General features: G+C 46.8%; 1 protein-coding gene across 1 annotated transcript; it reads right to left on the bottom strand.

Annotated features, from left to right (window-relative positions):
• Nucleotides 1–924: 924 nt before the first annotated feature.
• Adm (adrenomedullin) lies at nt 925–2,955 on the bottom strand. The gene is made up of 4 exons (XM_004634869.2): nt 2,814–2,955; nt 2,294–2,409; nt 2,023–2,172; nt 925–1,860 (listed from the first exon to the last, which is right to left on the bottom strand). The coding sequence occupies exons 2-4, from the start codon at nt 2,389–2,391 to the stop codon at nt 1,560–1,562; spliced, it is 549 nt and encodes a 182-aa protein (XP_004634926.1). The 5' UTR covers nt 2,392–2,409; nt 2,814–2,955; the 3' UTR covers nt 925–1,559.
• Nucleotides 2,956–15,825: the final 12,870 nt, after the last annotated feature.

Genomic DNA, 15,825 nt, shown 5'->3' with positions numbered 1-15,825 from the left:
AGCTGCGAGGGGAGGCGGAACAATGAAGGTCTCGGGCCGTCGGAGGCGCACGGTTCCGGCCGCACGTCCGTCCAGCCCGCCTCCGGCCAACAGCTGCACGCCGCGCAGCATGTGGGCGCTGAGTCACTGTCCCAGAACAGCGAGCCGCGGAGCAGGTTGGGGTGAGGGGAGGCTGGTTGGCATCTGCAAACTGTTTTTTTTTTTTTCTTTCCTCTTTCATTAAGGTTGTGTGCTGACTCCCACGTAGAAGAACTTATTAAACCGCACGTACAGCCTCAAGACTCTTGGAGGTGCTATCCGAGACTGCAGGCAGGGGGCGCTACAGCCTAGTCTATGAGCCTGCGGGCTGGTGGGGCGCTCGGGCCGCAGAAGGCTGGGGTTACTGGGCGGCTGCGTTCCGTAACAAGTCTGAACAGTTTTGCTGGGGAAGCTTCAATTTTTAAAACCTGAAGCTGTCTATGCAAACTCCTCCACTTAGCTTGAAAGACCACCCCAACTGTCCAAAGAGCGCTGTCGCTCAGGGTTCCTAGAGTGACTCCCTAAAAATGGGACTCGGTTGCGCAACTCGGGGTGTCCAGGCTCGCCTCCTCGCTGGAGCTCGCCCTTCCCCACCCAGCCTGGCTGCCACGCGAAGCAGTGATCTCGGCGGTCACCGTGAAGAGCCCTTACTCGCACCCTGTACTCAGGATGTGCGCTCTCCCTAACCACCTCTCCCCTCCCCCCCCCAAAAAAAAAGCAGAGCTCAAGACGACCAAATCCGAGCGGAGCAGAGCCAGCTCGCACCCCGATCTCGGCCCTAGCTTCCAGACCCGGGATCCCTATGCTCTCGGGCAGACCCGGGATCCCTATGCTCTCGGGCAGACCCGGTCCAGAACTCACCAGGGATGCTGAGCCGAGAATGAATCAGTAAGGAGACAATTTATTTGCTGTTCGCATATCACCCATTTTATGTAAATAGATTATACAGACACAATGTTCCCTTCCACAGGCAGTATTCAGGTGCACTGTTATTTTATGCACAGACACACACGCACGCACGCACGCACTCCACGAACCCAAACATTACACCTCACTAAAACGTTCACTTCTTAAAATAGGAGGGGGATAGAATTGCTCTAAAATGCCCTTTTAATGCAATATATAACGTACAAAAATATCTCTATATATTTGAAGTTACAAAATAATCTTGACAGCAAGAAACTTAAATATTGATAGTTATCTCTGTATGTACGTACAACACACATTGCACTTTTCCTCTCTAGGTTTTGGAAAGTTCAAGTAATAATATTGAGGCTTGCGCCCCGGTAGGGTGACACCCCACGAGAAATTGGTTCATGGATGGGCAAGGCAGTGGCTCAGCCCCCACCCGTGAGTCCCGTGCCCACCCCATCCCCAGGGAGGAGGGACTCAGGCCCTGAACAGAGTGAGGAAACCATTACCCTGAAAGGGAGGAAGGGTTGTCCTGCAAAGCCAGGGCTCTGGCCAGACTGCGCGTCCTCTACTCCAAGTCTCTGCAGGACTGACAGTCTCAGCCTGGTCCCCTGCTGAAGCCCAGGAGCCTAAATCCTCCGGAGGGTGGCGAGCACTCGGTGCACCTTGGAGCCAGGGGCCGCGCCAGCCTGTGACTCGGCCGACACCAGAGTCCGGTCCTGCTCGGCTTCCGGCAGGGAACGACGCCTCCGGCGACCGTAGCCCTGGGGACTGATCTTGCTTCGAGGGGCGACGCCGTCCTTGTCCTTGTCTGTAAATTGGTAAATCTGGTGCGCCAGCTTCTGCACCGTGCATGTTCCGAAGCGGCAGCCAAAGCTTCTGAAGCCTTGCCGGTAGCGCTTCACTCGGTTGAGGACGGCCCCCGTACCACTGCGGAGCGAAGAGAATACAACTTGAGACCCCCATCAAGCAGGGCTTTAGCCCCAGTCGCCAGAGATGACAACGGTTCTAGGATCCGAAGGAGCTGTAAAGTGTTTCCCCAAGGTGCGATCCAGCCCAACGACCCGGGACCCTTCTGCAACGGGCAGTTACCTGGCTTGAGGACGCGCAGGGGCACTCTCCAAATTCTGTGGCGCTGGGGCCTTCTGTGCCAATCCGGCCTTCGCGTTTGCGAGCCCAGTTGGGTTTCTGCTGGACGCCGGCAGTTCTCTCTTCCCACGACTGACAGCCCATTTATTCCATCTTTAAAGAAAAACACAAGCAGACTCGATCAGAGTGCGTCCGGGCGGCTAGTGGTCAGTTCCACTCCCAGTCACTTCTAAACCCGGGTAGCAGGACTGGAGAAGGCGCTGTCCCAACTTACTTCTTTATGGTCTCAGACGCCCCGTCGAGCCACGCAGCGTCCGCGCCCAAGAAGGCCAGAGAGCCCAGGAACACCAGGGCGACCGAAAACAGTTTCATTCTGACGATGCACAGACCCTAGAAAAGTCGAAGAACCGAGCATTTGCACCGGAGCAGCTGCACCGCCCGGGCGGGGCACAGAGGGCAGGCGGGGGCCCGGCGCGGGCTGGCTCTACCCGCGCTCGGACAGGCTCCCACGCTTATCTCCCCTGGGCGCATAGAGGCGCCAGAGGCGTTGCAGCCGCCCAGAGGGTGACAGGCCCTACAGGGGCGGCCCCTGACCTGCTCAACTCCTAGGGACTTGATTCTGGAACAGAGAGAACTAGTCTGTTCCGCCCCATCTGTGTGCACGAGCTGGGTCCGGGATGTGGGGTGTACCCCAAAGAGAGGATCCCGCAGATAGGCTGTTCTCTTCACCCAGCGCTCCCAGTTTCCGGTCCCGGGAAAAGCGCCCCCACCCCCGCTGAGCCTGCGGCACCTACCTGCTGAAAGAGTGATCTGCCAAGTGCTTGCAGGAGAAAGTCCGAGACGTCCTCTGACAGTGGCGAAACCCCAAAGTCCAAGACTGACTGCGGCGAGCAGACAGAAGTGGTAAGACTGGAGTTGCTCTGCCTAGTGTCACCAAGAAACCACTCAGCGGCCAGCTCTGGTTCCTGCGCTTTATAAGAGCGCAGAGGGGGGCGGGGCTTGGACTGCCCTCTAGCCCTTCCTTTCCTCCGGGGCGCGCGCTCCTCCATGCGGGTGCACGCATTGCTTTCCAGTGGGTGTGGGACTGGAGGGTCTCTGGTGCCCACAGGGCTCAGAGATAAGCTCCTGGAAATTGGTGAAGGAATTTCCACTGCCCTTATTCTCTGGCATGTAGTTCAGACAGTAAGGGGGGGGGTGGCAGAGGAGGGCCTGTACTGCTTTCTGGGGTACTTATTCCAGAATTTAACACATCCCAGAGTATGGGGCTTCCTGGGATAGCGATACAAGAGTCAGAGGGGTCGGGATGACCGCGCGAAAGACTGGAGACTGGGGAGCTGTGGCCTTAAATAGCCCCTGGCCCCTGCCGGCTCAATGACTGACCCAGCCTCGACCTCAGACTCCAGCAGAAACCTAGGGGATGGGTACAGAGCAGAATGGGTTTGGCCTGCCCCCTCAGAGCAGCCGGGACCTCGGATTCCTGGATGGGCTAGTAAGATTTCGCAATCAGGGCAAGTTTGAAGTCGCTGTAATAAGAATTGAGATTTGGAGGGGGTAGTTAACTGAAATTTCAGAATTTATGTGCCAATTTAGAAATACAGGAATAGCCAAAATTAGAAAGAGATACCATTTTATTCCCCCACCCTGTAATCCAATTATGCCTTATAAGGTTATAACCTGAGCGCTTGCCTGGCAGCTTTCCTGCGCCCATTGTAAACGTGAGGACTGGCTGGCAGGAGCACACTAATGCTTCACGTATGTTAATCGCTTTACAGTTTACAAAGCACATCCCAGTGTCCTTTGATCTTGACACTCACCCTCCGAGTTAATAGAGGAAGGTAATATCACTTTTCCCATTTCACCGAGGGGAAAATTGAAGGTCCCAGAGCTGAATTTTATTGTCCCAAAGTCACACTAGAGGTAGGAAGCGATAGACTCCTACTTGTGCCTGGTTAAGCAAGCCCAGATTGGGGTGCGGTGGCGTGGATTCTTTTAGGCTGGGGTCACTATCTCTCAGAGAGGGAGAGGAGAGTTCCAGCCCCCACCCAAAAAATGTGCATGTTCATTATGAATCAGTTTGAACATGTTTGTCACTGTTTGTGCTTGTCCCTCACAGCGTCTTGAGAGTTTTTATTTCTTATTTCCTTTCTGAAGGCCAAAAAGAAGAGCAGCCCTTAGGGTGCTCCCTTCCTGCATACCAACCTTTCTGTTACCAGCTACTCCATTCCAATGTCCTGGAGCCCAGTGACTAGGCTGAGAGGCTTCTGACTAGATTGGCTTCTGGTCTTGGCCCCCTAGTTTACTCCTTCGTGGACACATCCTCTCCCTAACGTCTCCATCTAGTCCAGCAGAGCCCTAAGTTTCTTACCTGCCCTGCCATAGTAGTCCTGCGAGCACCCCAGGGCAAAGGCAGGTGGGTGCTGGGGTCCGAGAACCTTGCCCACAGCTTGAGCTAGGCTGAGCACTGCTGACTCAGCCCCCTTTTGGTTCTCAGGACTGAACCATGGACATGACACCCAAGAAAAATTGGGATACATTGAGGTTATTTATTCAGAGGACTCTTCCCAGAGCCAGTCGCCTGAGTAGACTTGAAATCCAACTGAGGACAGGGGACAGATTTGAGACTCTGGCTCTGGTGAGAGCTTGGGACATGCTAGGGATCAAGAAGGTACAATCTGGAGAACTGGTCAACCTCGGAACACATGGCTAGTTACAGGACAGTCCCTGCAGTGGCCTGGGTCCCATGGCTGGTCTATTTGCACCAGACAGCCCATATAACCATGAGCTGGCTAGTTCCAGGAGCTTCCCCAGCCTAACTATTGTTCTTTTCACTCACACCTGTCATACCTCCACCTCTTCCTTTCACTTTGCTCCCCAAATTGTCTTCACACAGATCATATCCAGGACAGGCAGTAGGATGCAATCCTATCTGTCCCCAGCTTCCAGCTGGGTCCCTGCCAGGTCATATTTTACTTTCATTTTCCCTGGTACACGCCTGGGACTGCCTAGGAAGCCAAGGACTGATGGACACTGGCCCATAGCCAGCAAAGTTCCCAAGACCTGGACTCCTTCCTCTCAGTCCCTATCATCTCTGAGGGGTTCCACCTGGGGGCAATTCCATGGCAAGATATCCTTGCCTCCTACCTATGTTCTTCAGAAATATCCATGATTCTTGGAGGAAACTAATCTCTTGATTCAGTGATGAGGATGGGGATCAAACTCCTCCTTGGGCTGCAGGCAGCTTCAAAAAGCGAAGTAATCCCAGGATTGCTCAGCTCTACTAGACTGCACTGCCTTTGCCAGCAGCAGGAATTGTCAGAAATTCCTACCTGGAACCCTCAGTATGTCTACTACCCTCCTGCATCCTCTTAGTTACTCTCAGACTTAAGACATCTGTCACTTAAAAAGCAAGCCAATTCTTTTTTTATCTGAAGTTTTGGATTGGCAGTTCAGAGGACTTTGCTAGAAAACCCATATCTTGGAAAGTGTGTTTGTGTTTCCATGGGTGAGCATGAAAAGGGGCCATGTGCTCCTCAAAGTGTTAAAGTAGGAAAAAAGAGAAGTAACTCCCCAAATCTGCATTTATTTTATTTTATTTTATTTATTTTTTGGTGGTACCAGGGATTGAACTCAGAACCTTGTTCTTGCCAGGCAAGTGCTTATTGTACTGAGCTATCTCCCCCGCCCTTTTCTTTTTTTGTGGAATCAAATTGGCTTAATTAATCATCATAAATGGAGGGAAAATCACTAAACGAATGTGTTTTGGGTTCAATGGGCCTATCTAGAAGGAAACGCCACAGTAGGAGTTCTGCATGGGTGATTTGTTAACAGTTTGGTTCAAGCTGGGGAGATGGCTCAGTAGAATAAGCACTTCCCTGGCAAGCACAACGGCCTGAGTTCAATCCCTGGTTCCGCCAAAAAACAAAAAGCAACATTTTGGTTCACTTAGATTCTGAGGATTGTAAATTCACATTGAGCAGGGACTGTACATGGAAGGAAGGGAGAGAGAGAGGGAGGGTGGGAGGGAAGGAGAAAAAAAAGAAGGAAGGAAGGAAAGGAGGAAGGGCGGAAGAAAGCCAGGAAGAAACATCTTAAAATCTTCCTGGCGAGAAAAGAAAAAGAAAACAGATGAGATTCTGGTTAAGGAGATAATACTTTTTTTTCTTTTTTGCAGCCAAGAGTTTCAAAAAGTAAGATTACAAATAAACCCCCAAACACTTTAATAAACATATATATCCTGATATCAGTATACAAATATTAAGGTCTTATTGAATAATGGTATTTCAATTTCTTCTTCACGTTTCTACTGAATCAATTTTAAGCCTTAAATCCAAAGTTTATTCTTAGTCATGTTTGGAGTCTTAAAAAATGTGTAGTCATGGTTTCTCAGCTCATATTGTGGACACTGTCCCTACAGCTAGCATGAGACACATCTGGGGCTTTCAGAAAAGTAATGATGAGTAATAAATAACATTAATGATATTAATAAGAATAACTAAAATGAGTCGCTAAGTACATTGTATAATGTCTCAGATGCCTTTTTTTTTGTCCAACAGGAAATTTTATGTTATGTTTATTGTTCATGCAGTTCAAAATGTCTGTTGAGTGTAGGGCTTGTTTACAAAGTTGTTCTGAAAAAAAGTTTCAAGATGTATCCTGAAGTCATAATAGTAAGTGGTTTACAGAAAGGACACAATCGGCCTTGCAAATTTGGTCTCATAAAGAGAAATAAAGTGGAATACACAGCCCAGCGTGCTTTTTTGGGATCGCTGACCTCTCAAAAGAGCTAATAAAAACATAGATTCAGGGCTGGTGAGATGGCTCAGTGGTCTAAAGCACCTACTTAGAACAAGCTTAGCAAAGTGCAGGGACCGCGGTTCAATCCCCCAGCACCACATGCCAGCCAGCCCCACCCCCTGGTGGGCTCAGCTGGCCACACACACACACACACACACACACACACAAATAAACAACAACAACAACAACAAAAACATAGATTCTTTCTAGAAAATGAGCATATACATAAAAGCCAATTAGAGAATAAAATAGGCATACATTTCAGGAGGTCGACCAAGTTAAAAACTCTGACACTAAATAAAAAGCACTTTTTATACCTTTAATTTCTATTCGGTTCAGAATGGTGGGTCCAGGAAAGACAGTTAACCTCTGTATTTACAGCACGGTGTTTTCTAGAACATCAGTATAGAGTAATGCTTTTGTGTCTTTATTTTTCCTCCCCTTTCATTTTCTTTTCTGAGGTGATGGGCATCCAACAAGAGGGCCTCGCGCATGCAGCTCTCTGCCTGAGCTCTAGCCCACCTCAGCGCTTCGTTTCTGTGCCCCTGCTCCACCCGTGTACACGATAAAGCCAAATCTTAAAGGTTAGTTTGTAGGACAAATGAAAGATAGATCAGAAAAAGTAGTAAACATAAAGAAAGTTGTTAAATAGCAATAACACAACAAGATAAAATGACATTAGGGCTAGCCAAATACCTTAGAGGATTAAAGCGCCTGCAAGCAGGTGCAGGGGCCAGGGTTTGATCTGCTGTGCTGGCCCTGCCCCCAGGGCGCATTGAGATGGCAATTGAGATTGAGCATGGTGGCACACACCTGTAATCCCAGCTCTTAGGAGACTGTAAATAGGAGGATCACTATGAGTCCAATCTAGTAGTGCACTGAACACTAAAAAAAAAAAAAAAAAAAGATACAATGACATTGAGAGAAACTATTCATTCTTTTTGAGGCAGTGTCTCTCTATGTAGTTCAGGCTGGACTTGAACTCACTATGCAGCCCAGGCTGGCTTCAAACTCACAGCAATCCTTCTGCCTCAGCTTTCTGAGTGCTGGGATTATAAGCATGTACCACCATGTCTGCCTTGTTACTTAACATTGACATCACAGTGGATGGCATTTATGAATGGGAGATAAGAGGTGATCAGACATTTGATGTCATCTTTTACCACAGAGAATGGTGTTAACCAGAGAGCAACCATTATGCCATCTGCCTCTGAGAGTCTGTGACTTACAAGCCTTTGAGATGAAGCAATTTTTTTCTTTATTATTTTTTTAAAAAATGTGGCACTGGGGATTAAACCCAAAACCTTCATGATAATCCTTTTTGTACATTTTTTTTAAATTTTTGAGACATAGTCTCATTAAGTTGTTTCCCAGATGTACTTAAACTTTGTGATCCTCCTGCTTCAGCCTCCTAGAGTGCTAGAATTATAGGCATGCAGCACCATATCCAGTTATAATGAAGCAGTACTTATATAGAGTCCTGCACAACTGGAAGTCTATTCATTTATTCACACATATTTAACATATTAGCCAGCTTTCTATCATTAGGGCAACATATCTGACATATACCACTTCAAGGAGAAAGGCTCTGCTTTGGCTTGTAGTCTCAGAGGTTTCAACCCATGGTTGGCTGGCTCAGAGGCAGAAACATTGCGGCAGAAGAAAGCCACTTCCCTCTTGGCAGACCAGGGGAAAGGAGGAGATAGCACAGAGCCAGGGACCAGGCAGACATATCTCCCAAGGTCATGCCCACCACAACCTACCTAGCTACCCCGAAATGTGCTTTCCTAATTTTCTAGGGGTCTCTCAAGCCAATCAAGATTAACCCTGAAATGTTCTGATCATTAATCAGCACTGTGCTAAATTCTGCATATATAGTAGTAGCAAATGTCATTTTTGACTTCTCAAGCCTATGGCCTAGTGTGGAAGCCAGTGTGACAAATCCTCATAGATGTAAATATATAGTTGTAGACTGTAGGAAGCTTCCAAGGGCAAAGCAAGACTTCCAGGTAGTAGGTAGCATGTATAAAGGCAAAGTTCAGTACATTAGAGAAAATGAAAGGGGTCTGCTTGGTTGGAATATATTAAATAAGGGAGACTAGAGGTGAGATTACAGAGCTCATCAGGGTCAGAGTAAATGGGACACTTCAGGATACACTGAAGATTTTTCATTTTATTCTCAGTACCATGAGAAGCCATTGATGAGTTTGAAGAGAGAAACAGCACAACCTGATGTACATCTATTTGTTCATTTCTCTTGATCGGTCCGTGTTTGCGGCACACAATTCTTACACTCCTTGTGTGGACTCGGTCCTTGTATGCAGTTCGTCTTCATGTTTTTCTTATCCCTTTCCCCTCCCCTGGCTACCTCCTTCCCGTCTTGATCCCCTTTCTATTTGAGAAAGATCTTTCTCCTACCCCCTATTATCTCTTTTTTTCCTTTGTTTATAATTTGGGTTTCCCAGCTAATAGAAACTATGCTATATTAAAGCTTGTGCATCTAATTTATTTCACTTAATATTATTTCACTTAATGTTATAGTCTCAAGGGCATCCATTTTCCTACAAGCTTATCTTTCTTCACAACTCAGTAGTACTCCATGCTGTACTAGAAACTTAAAGGTCACTCTGGTGCTAGGAGTGTAGCTTGGTGTAGATCATTCCCAACCCCAGAAAAAAGAAAGAAAGAAAGAAAGAAAGAAAGAAAGAAAGAAAGAAAGAAAGAAAGAAAAGGAAAGATCATTATGACTATTGAATAAGGTAGATGGATTAGAGAACAAGAAGAGAAAGCAGTGTAGTGGTGAATTCAGAAAACTCAGGAGAATTTAGAGACTTCCCCATAATTTTTATTATGTCCCTCACACCCACACATGCTGCACCTAAACCATACCAGTGCAGCCAGCCGATGGACACACATTCTCTTGGGTACCAGGGCTTGCACTCTGAGGCGCCTGCACTTGGTTTAGTGTTCTGTTCAAACAATTTTGAAATTCTTAATAATTTTTGAACAGGAGTCCTATATATTCATTTTGCAGAGAGCTCTGCAAATTACGTAGCCAGTTCTGCTCACCAAACATGCAATCTAAGTAAAAGCAGCTTGCAAACGCTCACAGTACCTATTTATACTGCAGTGCTAATGTCAGGGGTACTTCAAATGAAGGTCACGATTTAATCATTTATCTCATCACACACACAGAGGCAACTGTAGAACACCTCGGTCATCTCCGAAGCCCTCTTTCCATAGCCCAAGCATACACTCAAGGTGGGAATAGTGCATTTGCAATACAGATTTAATTTTGAGAGAGATTTATTTTTTGTTTTTGGTGCTGAGGACCAAACCTAGGGATTCCAGCTTGCTAGGCAAGCGTTCTCCTGCTGAGCCAAATGCCCAGTCCCTACAGATTTAATTTTGAGATAGGGTCAGTAGCCTGCTTACTGTCTTTGATTTTTCCCAGTATAGAAAGGGGGGAAAGTAGTTAAGAGGCCACTGCTATAATCACCTGGGAAGGTGATAAAGCCTCCCCGTGGGGTGGTTGGAGGGTGGAGAGAAGCGGTAGGACTCAAGCCATGAACGTGAGGGATGGAGGAGGCCGCGGGTAGTGGATAGGGAGCATTAAGTCTCTTGCTCAGGCAACTGAGTCCTTGAAAATATGGCAATGGATTAGGAAATTTTCCACCACAGCCTTAGTCTCCTTTGTTATGGTTAGGAGAAACAATCTGAAGAGACCTCAGCCTTGCCAGCCCTGGTTTGGTCAGGTCTAACGCTCACGCTGCTTCTTTGCACTGTAGTGGCTAACCACAGGAAGCACTTGAAATGACTGTGCAGATCAACCGCTTACCTGAGGGCAGCCCACTGCTCCAGCACGGCTGCTAAGTCTGCTCATTGGTAATCGGCTCCACATTGTCTTTGAAAGCAAAAAGGCAGGCATTTCAACTTGAGGTCCCCATCAGGACTGAGCTGACAGGCTCTCTCCCTTGTCGCTCCTGCCTGCCTTGAGAACAACGGGCTTGCTTGATTTTCCTTACTCTTTTGATAAAAGATGATGGTGGTTATCTTGGAGTTGGTATGGCCTTCTGCCAGCCTCAGCAATCAGGCTGCCTTACCATCAGGTTCTATCAGTTTCAGCAGCCTGGCCGCTGTTGGCTGACGAGCAAAGTGCAGCTTGAGTGTGTGCTAAATATGTTCACCCGTGTATACAAGCACACAGGACCTTTAACTATAAACCTGAGATGTGTGAAAATCCCTATGCTGCAAGCATCCATTCGCGAATGGCTGGAAGCCTAAGATCTTGACAAATGAAATAGGGCAGATAGCATTAGATAGGAGGCTTGAAAACAGCTAAACACTGATTTTTCAAAATAGAATACTTATGCAGGCCACGGTGGTGAAGGACTATACTCTCAGCTACTCAAGAGGCTGAGTCAGGAAGATTGCAAATTCGAGCCCAGTCTACGCAAATTAGCAGGACCTTGTCTCAAATAAGAACTTATAGGAGAGCTCAAAGGGCTCTGGATGTAGCTTAGTGGAAGAATACCTGTGTAGTCTGAGCTAGGCCTGCTCCTACATATACAAATTAAACCAATACTTGCAAATAAAGTTAAAGTCAACACATTTAGAAAACAAAATGAGCCAGGAGTAGTGGCACATGCCTAGCACTTGGGAGGCTGAGGTAGGAAGATCACTGTAAGTTTGACGTTAGCCTGGGCTACATAGAGTTCAAGGTCAGTTTGCACTACGTAGTGAGATCGTGTCTCAAAAAAAAAAAAAAAAAAGTAAAATGGGCCTCGTGTGGTGGCTATGCCCATAATCTCAGGATTCTGGGAGGCCAAGGTTAGAGAACTACAAATTCTTGCCCAGCCTGGGTGATTTAGTGATTTTGTCTTGGACACTTTCCTGTCATTGGACACTGTACTCTATAGCCACAACGTAAAGGAGGAGAGTTTTATTTTGGCTCATGGTTTTCAGAGGACCCAGTTCATGGTTGACTGGCTCCCAGGCAGAAATGGCATGGTAAAAGGAGCATGGCAGAGAAAAGATGTTCAATCCATGGCAGCCAGGAAGCAGAGAGGATGAGAGGAACCAGGGACAAAAGCACACCTGCCCAGGTCACACAGCCAGTGACCCATCTTCCCAATGGCACATTCAGCTACTGAACACATCAGCTGCCAACTCCACCGATGAGTGTAACACCCTATGATCTAGTCACCTTCCAAACACATGAGACTTTGGCAGGAGAGTTTAGACTTAAACTATGGAAGTGACTTAGTGAGACCTAAACTCAAAGTACAAATATAAAGAGCTCAGTGCAAAGGCCCTGGAGTCATGGTTTATGCTTAGACAGCCCCTGAAGGCCTCAGCAGAGGCAGGGGTTTTCGGAACATGGTTAGACTACTGGGAGCTATAGGTACGTAGATGTTAGGAAGTAGGGCCTGGTTGAAGAGGGTCAACTGGACAACACCTGGAAGGGTGGATCTCCCTTTCTGGCTCCTCCCTTTGTCCCCTGCTTTCTGGCCAATGCGATGTGAGCAGCTTCCCTCTGTCCAGGCCCTTCTGCCATGCTGTTTGTTTTTGGAACTAGCTGATCATATAGACTGTAAATGTGAACCTCTTCTTCAAGTTATGTCAGGCATCATGCTCCAGCCATGAGGAAAGTGATTTAGCATCCTTGAGTTCATTCCCCAGCATCGCCAAGTTAAAAGAAATTGAGAAGCTTATTACTACAAAATTAACTCAAAACACGAAAGCTATAACTATGCAACACTTAGAAGAACATACAGAAATAAATCCTCATGACCTTAAATTTGGCAACAGACTCTTACAAAACAACAAAATCACAGAAATCAAATAAAAACATTGGACTTAAAATAAATTTTTAAAAAGCCCTTTAGTGAATCACAGGACATTATTGGGAAAATGAAATGACAACCTACAGAAATCTCTACAAAGCTTGTATTTGATAGAACGTAGTATCCAGTAAACAACAAAAAACCAAACAAGGCTGATAATGTAGCTCAGTAATAGAACACAGGAGGCCTAGCTTCAATTCCCAGCACAGACAAACAGGCAGGCAGGCAGGCAGACAGACAGACAGACAGACAGACAGACAGACACACACACACACACACACACAGAGGCAGAGAGAGAGAGAGAGAGAGAGAGAGAGAGAGAGAGAAAGACAGACATACAGAGACAGAGACAGAGAGAAACACACACACACAGAGGCAGAGAGAGAGAGAGACAGACAGAGACAGAGACAGACACAGAGAGAGACAGAGAGACAGAGAGACAGACAGGAATAGGGTCAGGGACAGGGACAGAGACAGAGACAGAGAGAAATTCTAAAAAATGAACAGTTGAATAGTGCTGGAGGTGTAGCTCAGTGATAGAGCATTTTCTTAGCCTGTGTAATGCCTTTGGTTTGATCCCCAGGACCACAATAGAGAAAAAAATTGCACAGGACTTGAATAGACATTTTTTCAAAAAGGACAGAAATAGCTAATATGTACACGAACAGATGCTCAATATTATTATTAGAGAAACGTAAATCAAGACCACAATAAGATACTATTTTATACCTAGTAAGATAGTTACAATAGAATACAAACAACAGGAAAACAAGTGTTGATAAAGATATAGAGAAATGAGATCGTTGTGCATTGCTGGTGAGGTTGTAAAATGTTTCAGCCAGTGTGGAAAACAGTTTAGTGGCTCCTCAAAGTTAAACAGAGGTTTACCATATGATCCAGTAACCCTACTGCCAAGAAGACACCACAAAGAATTGAAAACAGATACTCAAACAAATCCGTGTGTGCTCATAGCAACACTATTCACAAGGCCAAAAGGTGAGGGAAAAAAATCCTCAAGTGCTCATCAGTGGAGAAATAAAATATGGTTCACACATATAGGGAATATCATTTAGCCAAAAAAAGAGAGAATGAACTATTGATAGTTCACTGTAATTTTCTAGGTAGTGCTAATGCTACAATATGGATAAAACTTGAAAACAAAATACTAGCTGGCTGTGGTGGTACATGCCTGTAATCTCAGCATTCTGGGAGGCTGAGGCAGGTGGATTTCAAGTTCTAGCTAGTCTGTGCAATTTAGCAACTTCAAAAGACTCACACATACTATTTTAAACCAAAACTCACATATTTTTATGAGTATATGAAATACTTATAATAAATTATGGCAGTAAAGACACCAAATTTATGATTGCCAGGGCTGGGGAGAGGTAAATGGGAATGACTGCTTAGTAAGTGTGAAGTTTTCTTTTGGGTGGTAAGTGTTTTGTAACTAGGTATATGTAATAGTTGTGTAATGTAGTAAATGCCATTGAATGGTACACAGTACTTCACTTTATAATGCAAACATTTTACTTCAAATAAAACAAAAAGAAGTAAAGTTACGAAGGGACCTAATTGCCTTAAACGTCTAAAACATTATTGTACAAAGATAGATTTTTTTCCCCTGGGTAGTGCCAGAGAGGAGAATCAGGGGAAGTTACAGTAGGACAACTGAGAATAAGAAAGCACTCTGTAACAACAGGGCTGTTAAAAACAGTGAAAAGAGCCTGGTGGCACTCCCCTGTAATCTCCACACTTGCGAGATTGAAGCAGGAGGATCACTGTGAGTTCAAGGCCAGCCTGGACTACATACTAAGACCTGTCTCAACAAAATAGCACAGAACAAAACAAAACAAAACAGAACAAAACCAAAATAGTGAAACAGGCTGCCTCTCAAAGACGTAAAATTTTCTTGACTAAACGTGATCGAAATGATGAGAAGCAACTAGACAATTTATAGAAGGGGTTTCTACATGAGGCATGATTTCTATGTGGGGTGCAGTGTGAGGTTTATTTGTTTTTGATTGTTGGTGTTGATTTTCGGAATCAATGGATGTTCTCCCTACCTCTGGAATTAAACTGATTCCGTCTGACCATTAATAATTTATAAGCGATGTCCTAAAGGTACTGTATTCCTTCAGTTTCGAAAGGAAGTGCCCCATCGGACCAACACTCTCAATCCCATGCAGACTGTGACACAGGAAAGGGAACTAGGCTCTTTGACAACTCTGGACTTTCAGTTTTAGAGCTCCAATCAGTGCAGTTTCCTGCTGGTAGTGGGGGGTGGGGGAGTGCCTACTTATTCACTAAAATATCTGCTAAACAACTACTATTCGCTGGACACTTTGCTAAGAACACTTCAATGTAAGCGTTAAGGTTCAAACCCTCAATTAATAGTGATTAATGATAAGCAAAGAGTAAGGTGATTTTGAAACCATAGAGATTCCCCAGACTTCAGCGACAACATAGGCTCTCTGTGTGTCACACCACGTCAAATCCGAAAAGATCAATGAGAGACGTAACAAAGAAGCCAAAGATTTGGGTAATCTCTAGACTGGACGACGAGAGCACTAATTCATTCCGTCCCGGGTCTGGGCAGGGAACTCCGAAGTTACCACCTGCTCCGGCAGCCGCCGGCCGAGGCGGGCGGGGCTCCCCGGGGACCCGGTCCAGGAGGATCCCGGGGATGCCGCGTCCTCGCAGGCAGCCAGCTTCCCGCGCGCTCGGGGGAAGCCCTGGCTGACCGCCCCCGACCCAAGCAGCCTTGAAACCCGAGGCGCCTCTAGAGGATTGCGCAAAGGCCTCTTCCTCCCCCGCCTGCTCGGTGGCATGTTTCTAAAATTCCCATCTCCACAACATAAACAGGAAACGTGCAGCAAAAGCCCTGGCAGTGCAAATTCCTTGCTTCGAGGCGAGGGCGGGAGAATCTCGTCTCGGATGGTGGCGGAGGCAGATAGCAGCGGAAAAAGCGAACTTTCCAAGTGACTCCTCCCCATCCCGACTCCCAAATCCAAAAAGAATAAAAGACGCGAGCAGGGGAACCCCCCCCCCTTGAAAGGGGAAAGACAACTAGAGGCACCGCGAAGCCGCAGCCCGGCCGCCGCGCAGACCGCCTCCCGCGGCTCCGTGGCGGCGCGTGGCGGGAGCACGCCCAGCCGCCCACTCCGGC

This window comes from Octodon degus, unplaced genomic scaffold (assembly GCF_000260255.1).
Source record: "Octodon degus isolate 3935 unplaced genomic scaffold, OctDeg1.0 scaffold00067, whole genome shotgun sequence".
NCBI lineage: Eukaryota > Metazoa > Chordata > Mammalia > Rodentia > Octodontidae > Octodon > Octodon degus.
Note: the sequence above shows the minus strand (reverse complement) of the source record. Positions and strands in the feature narration are given on the sequence as shown.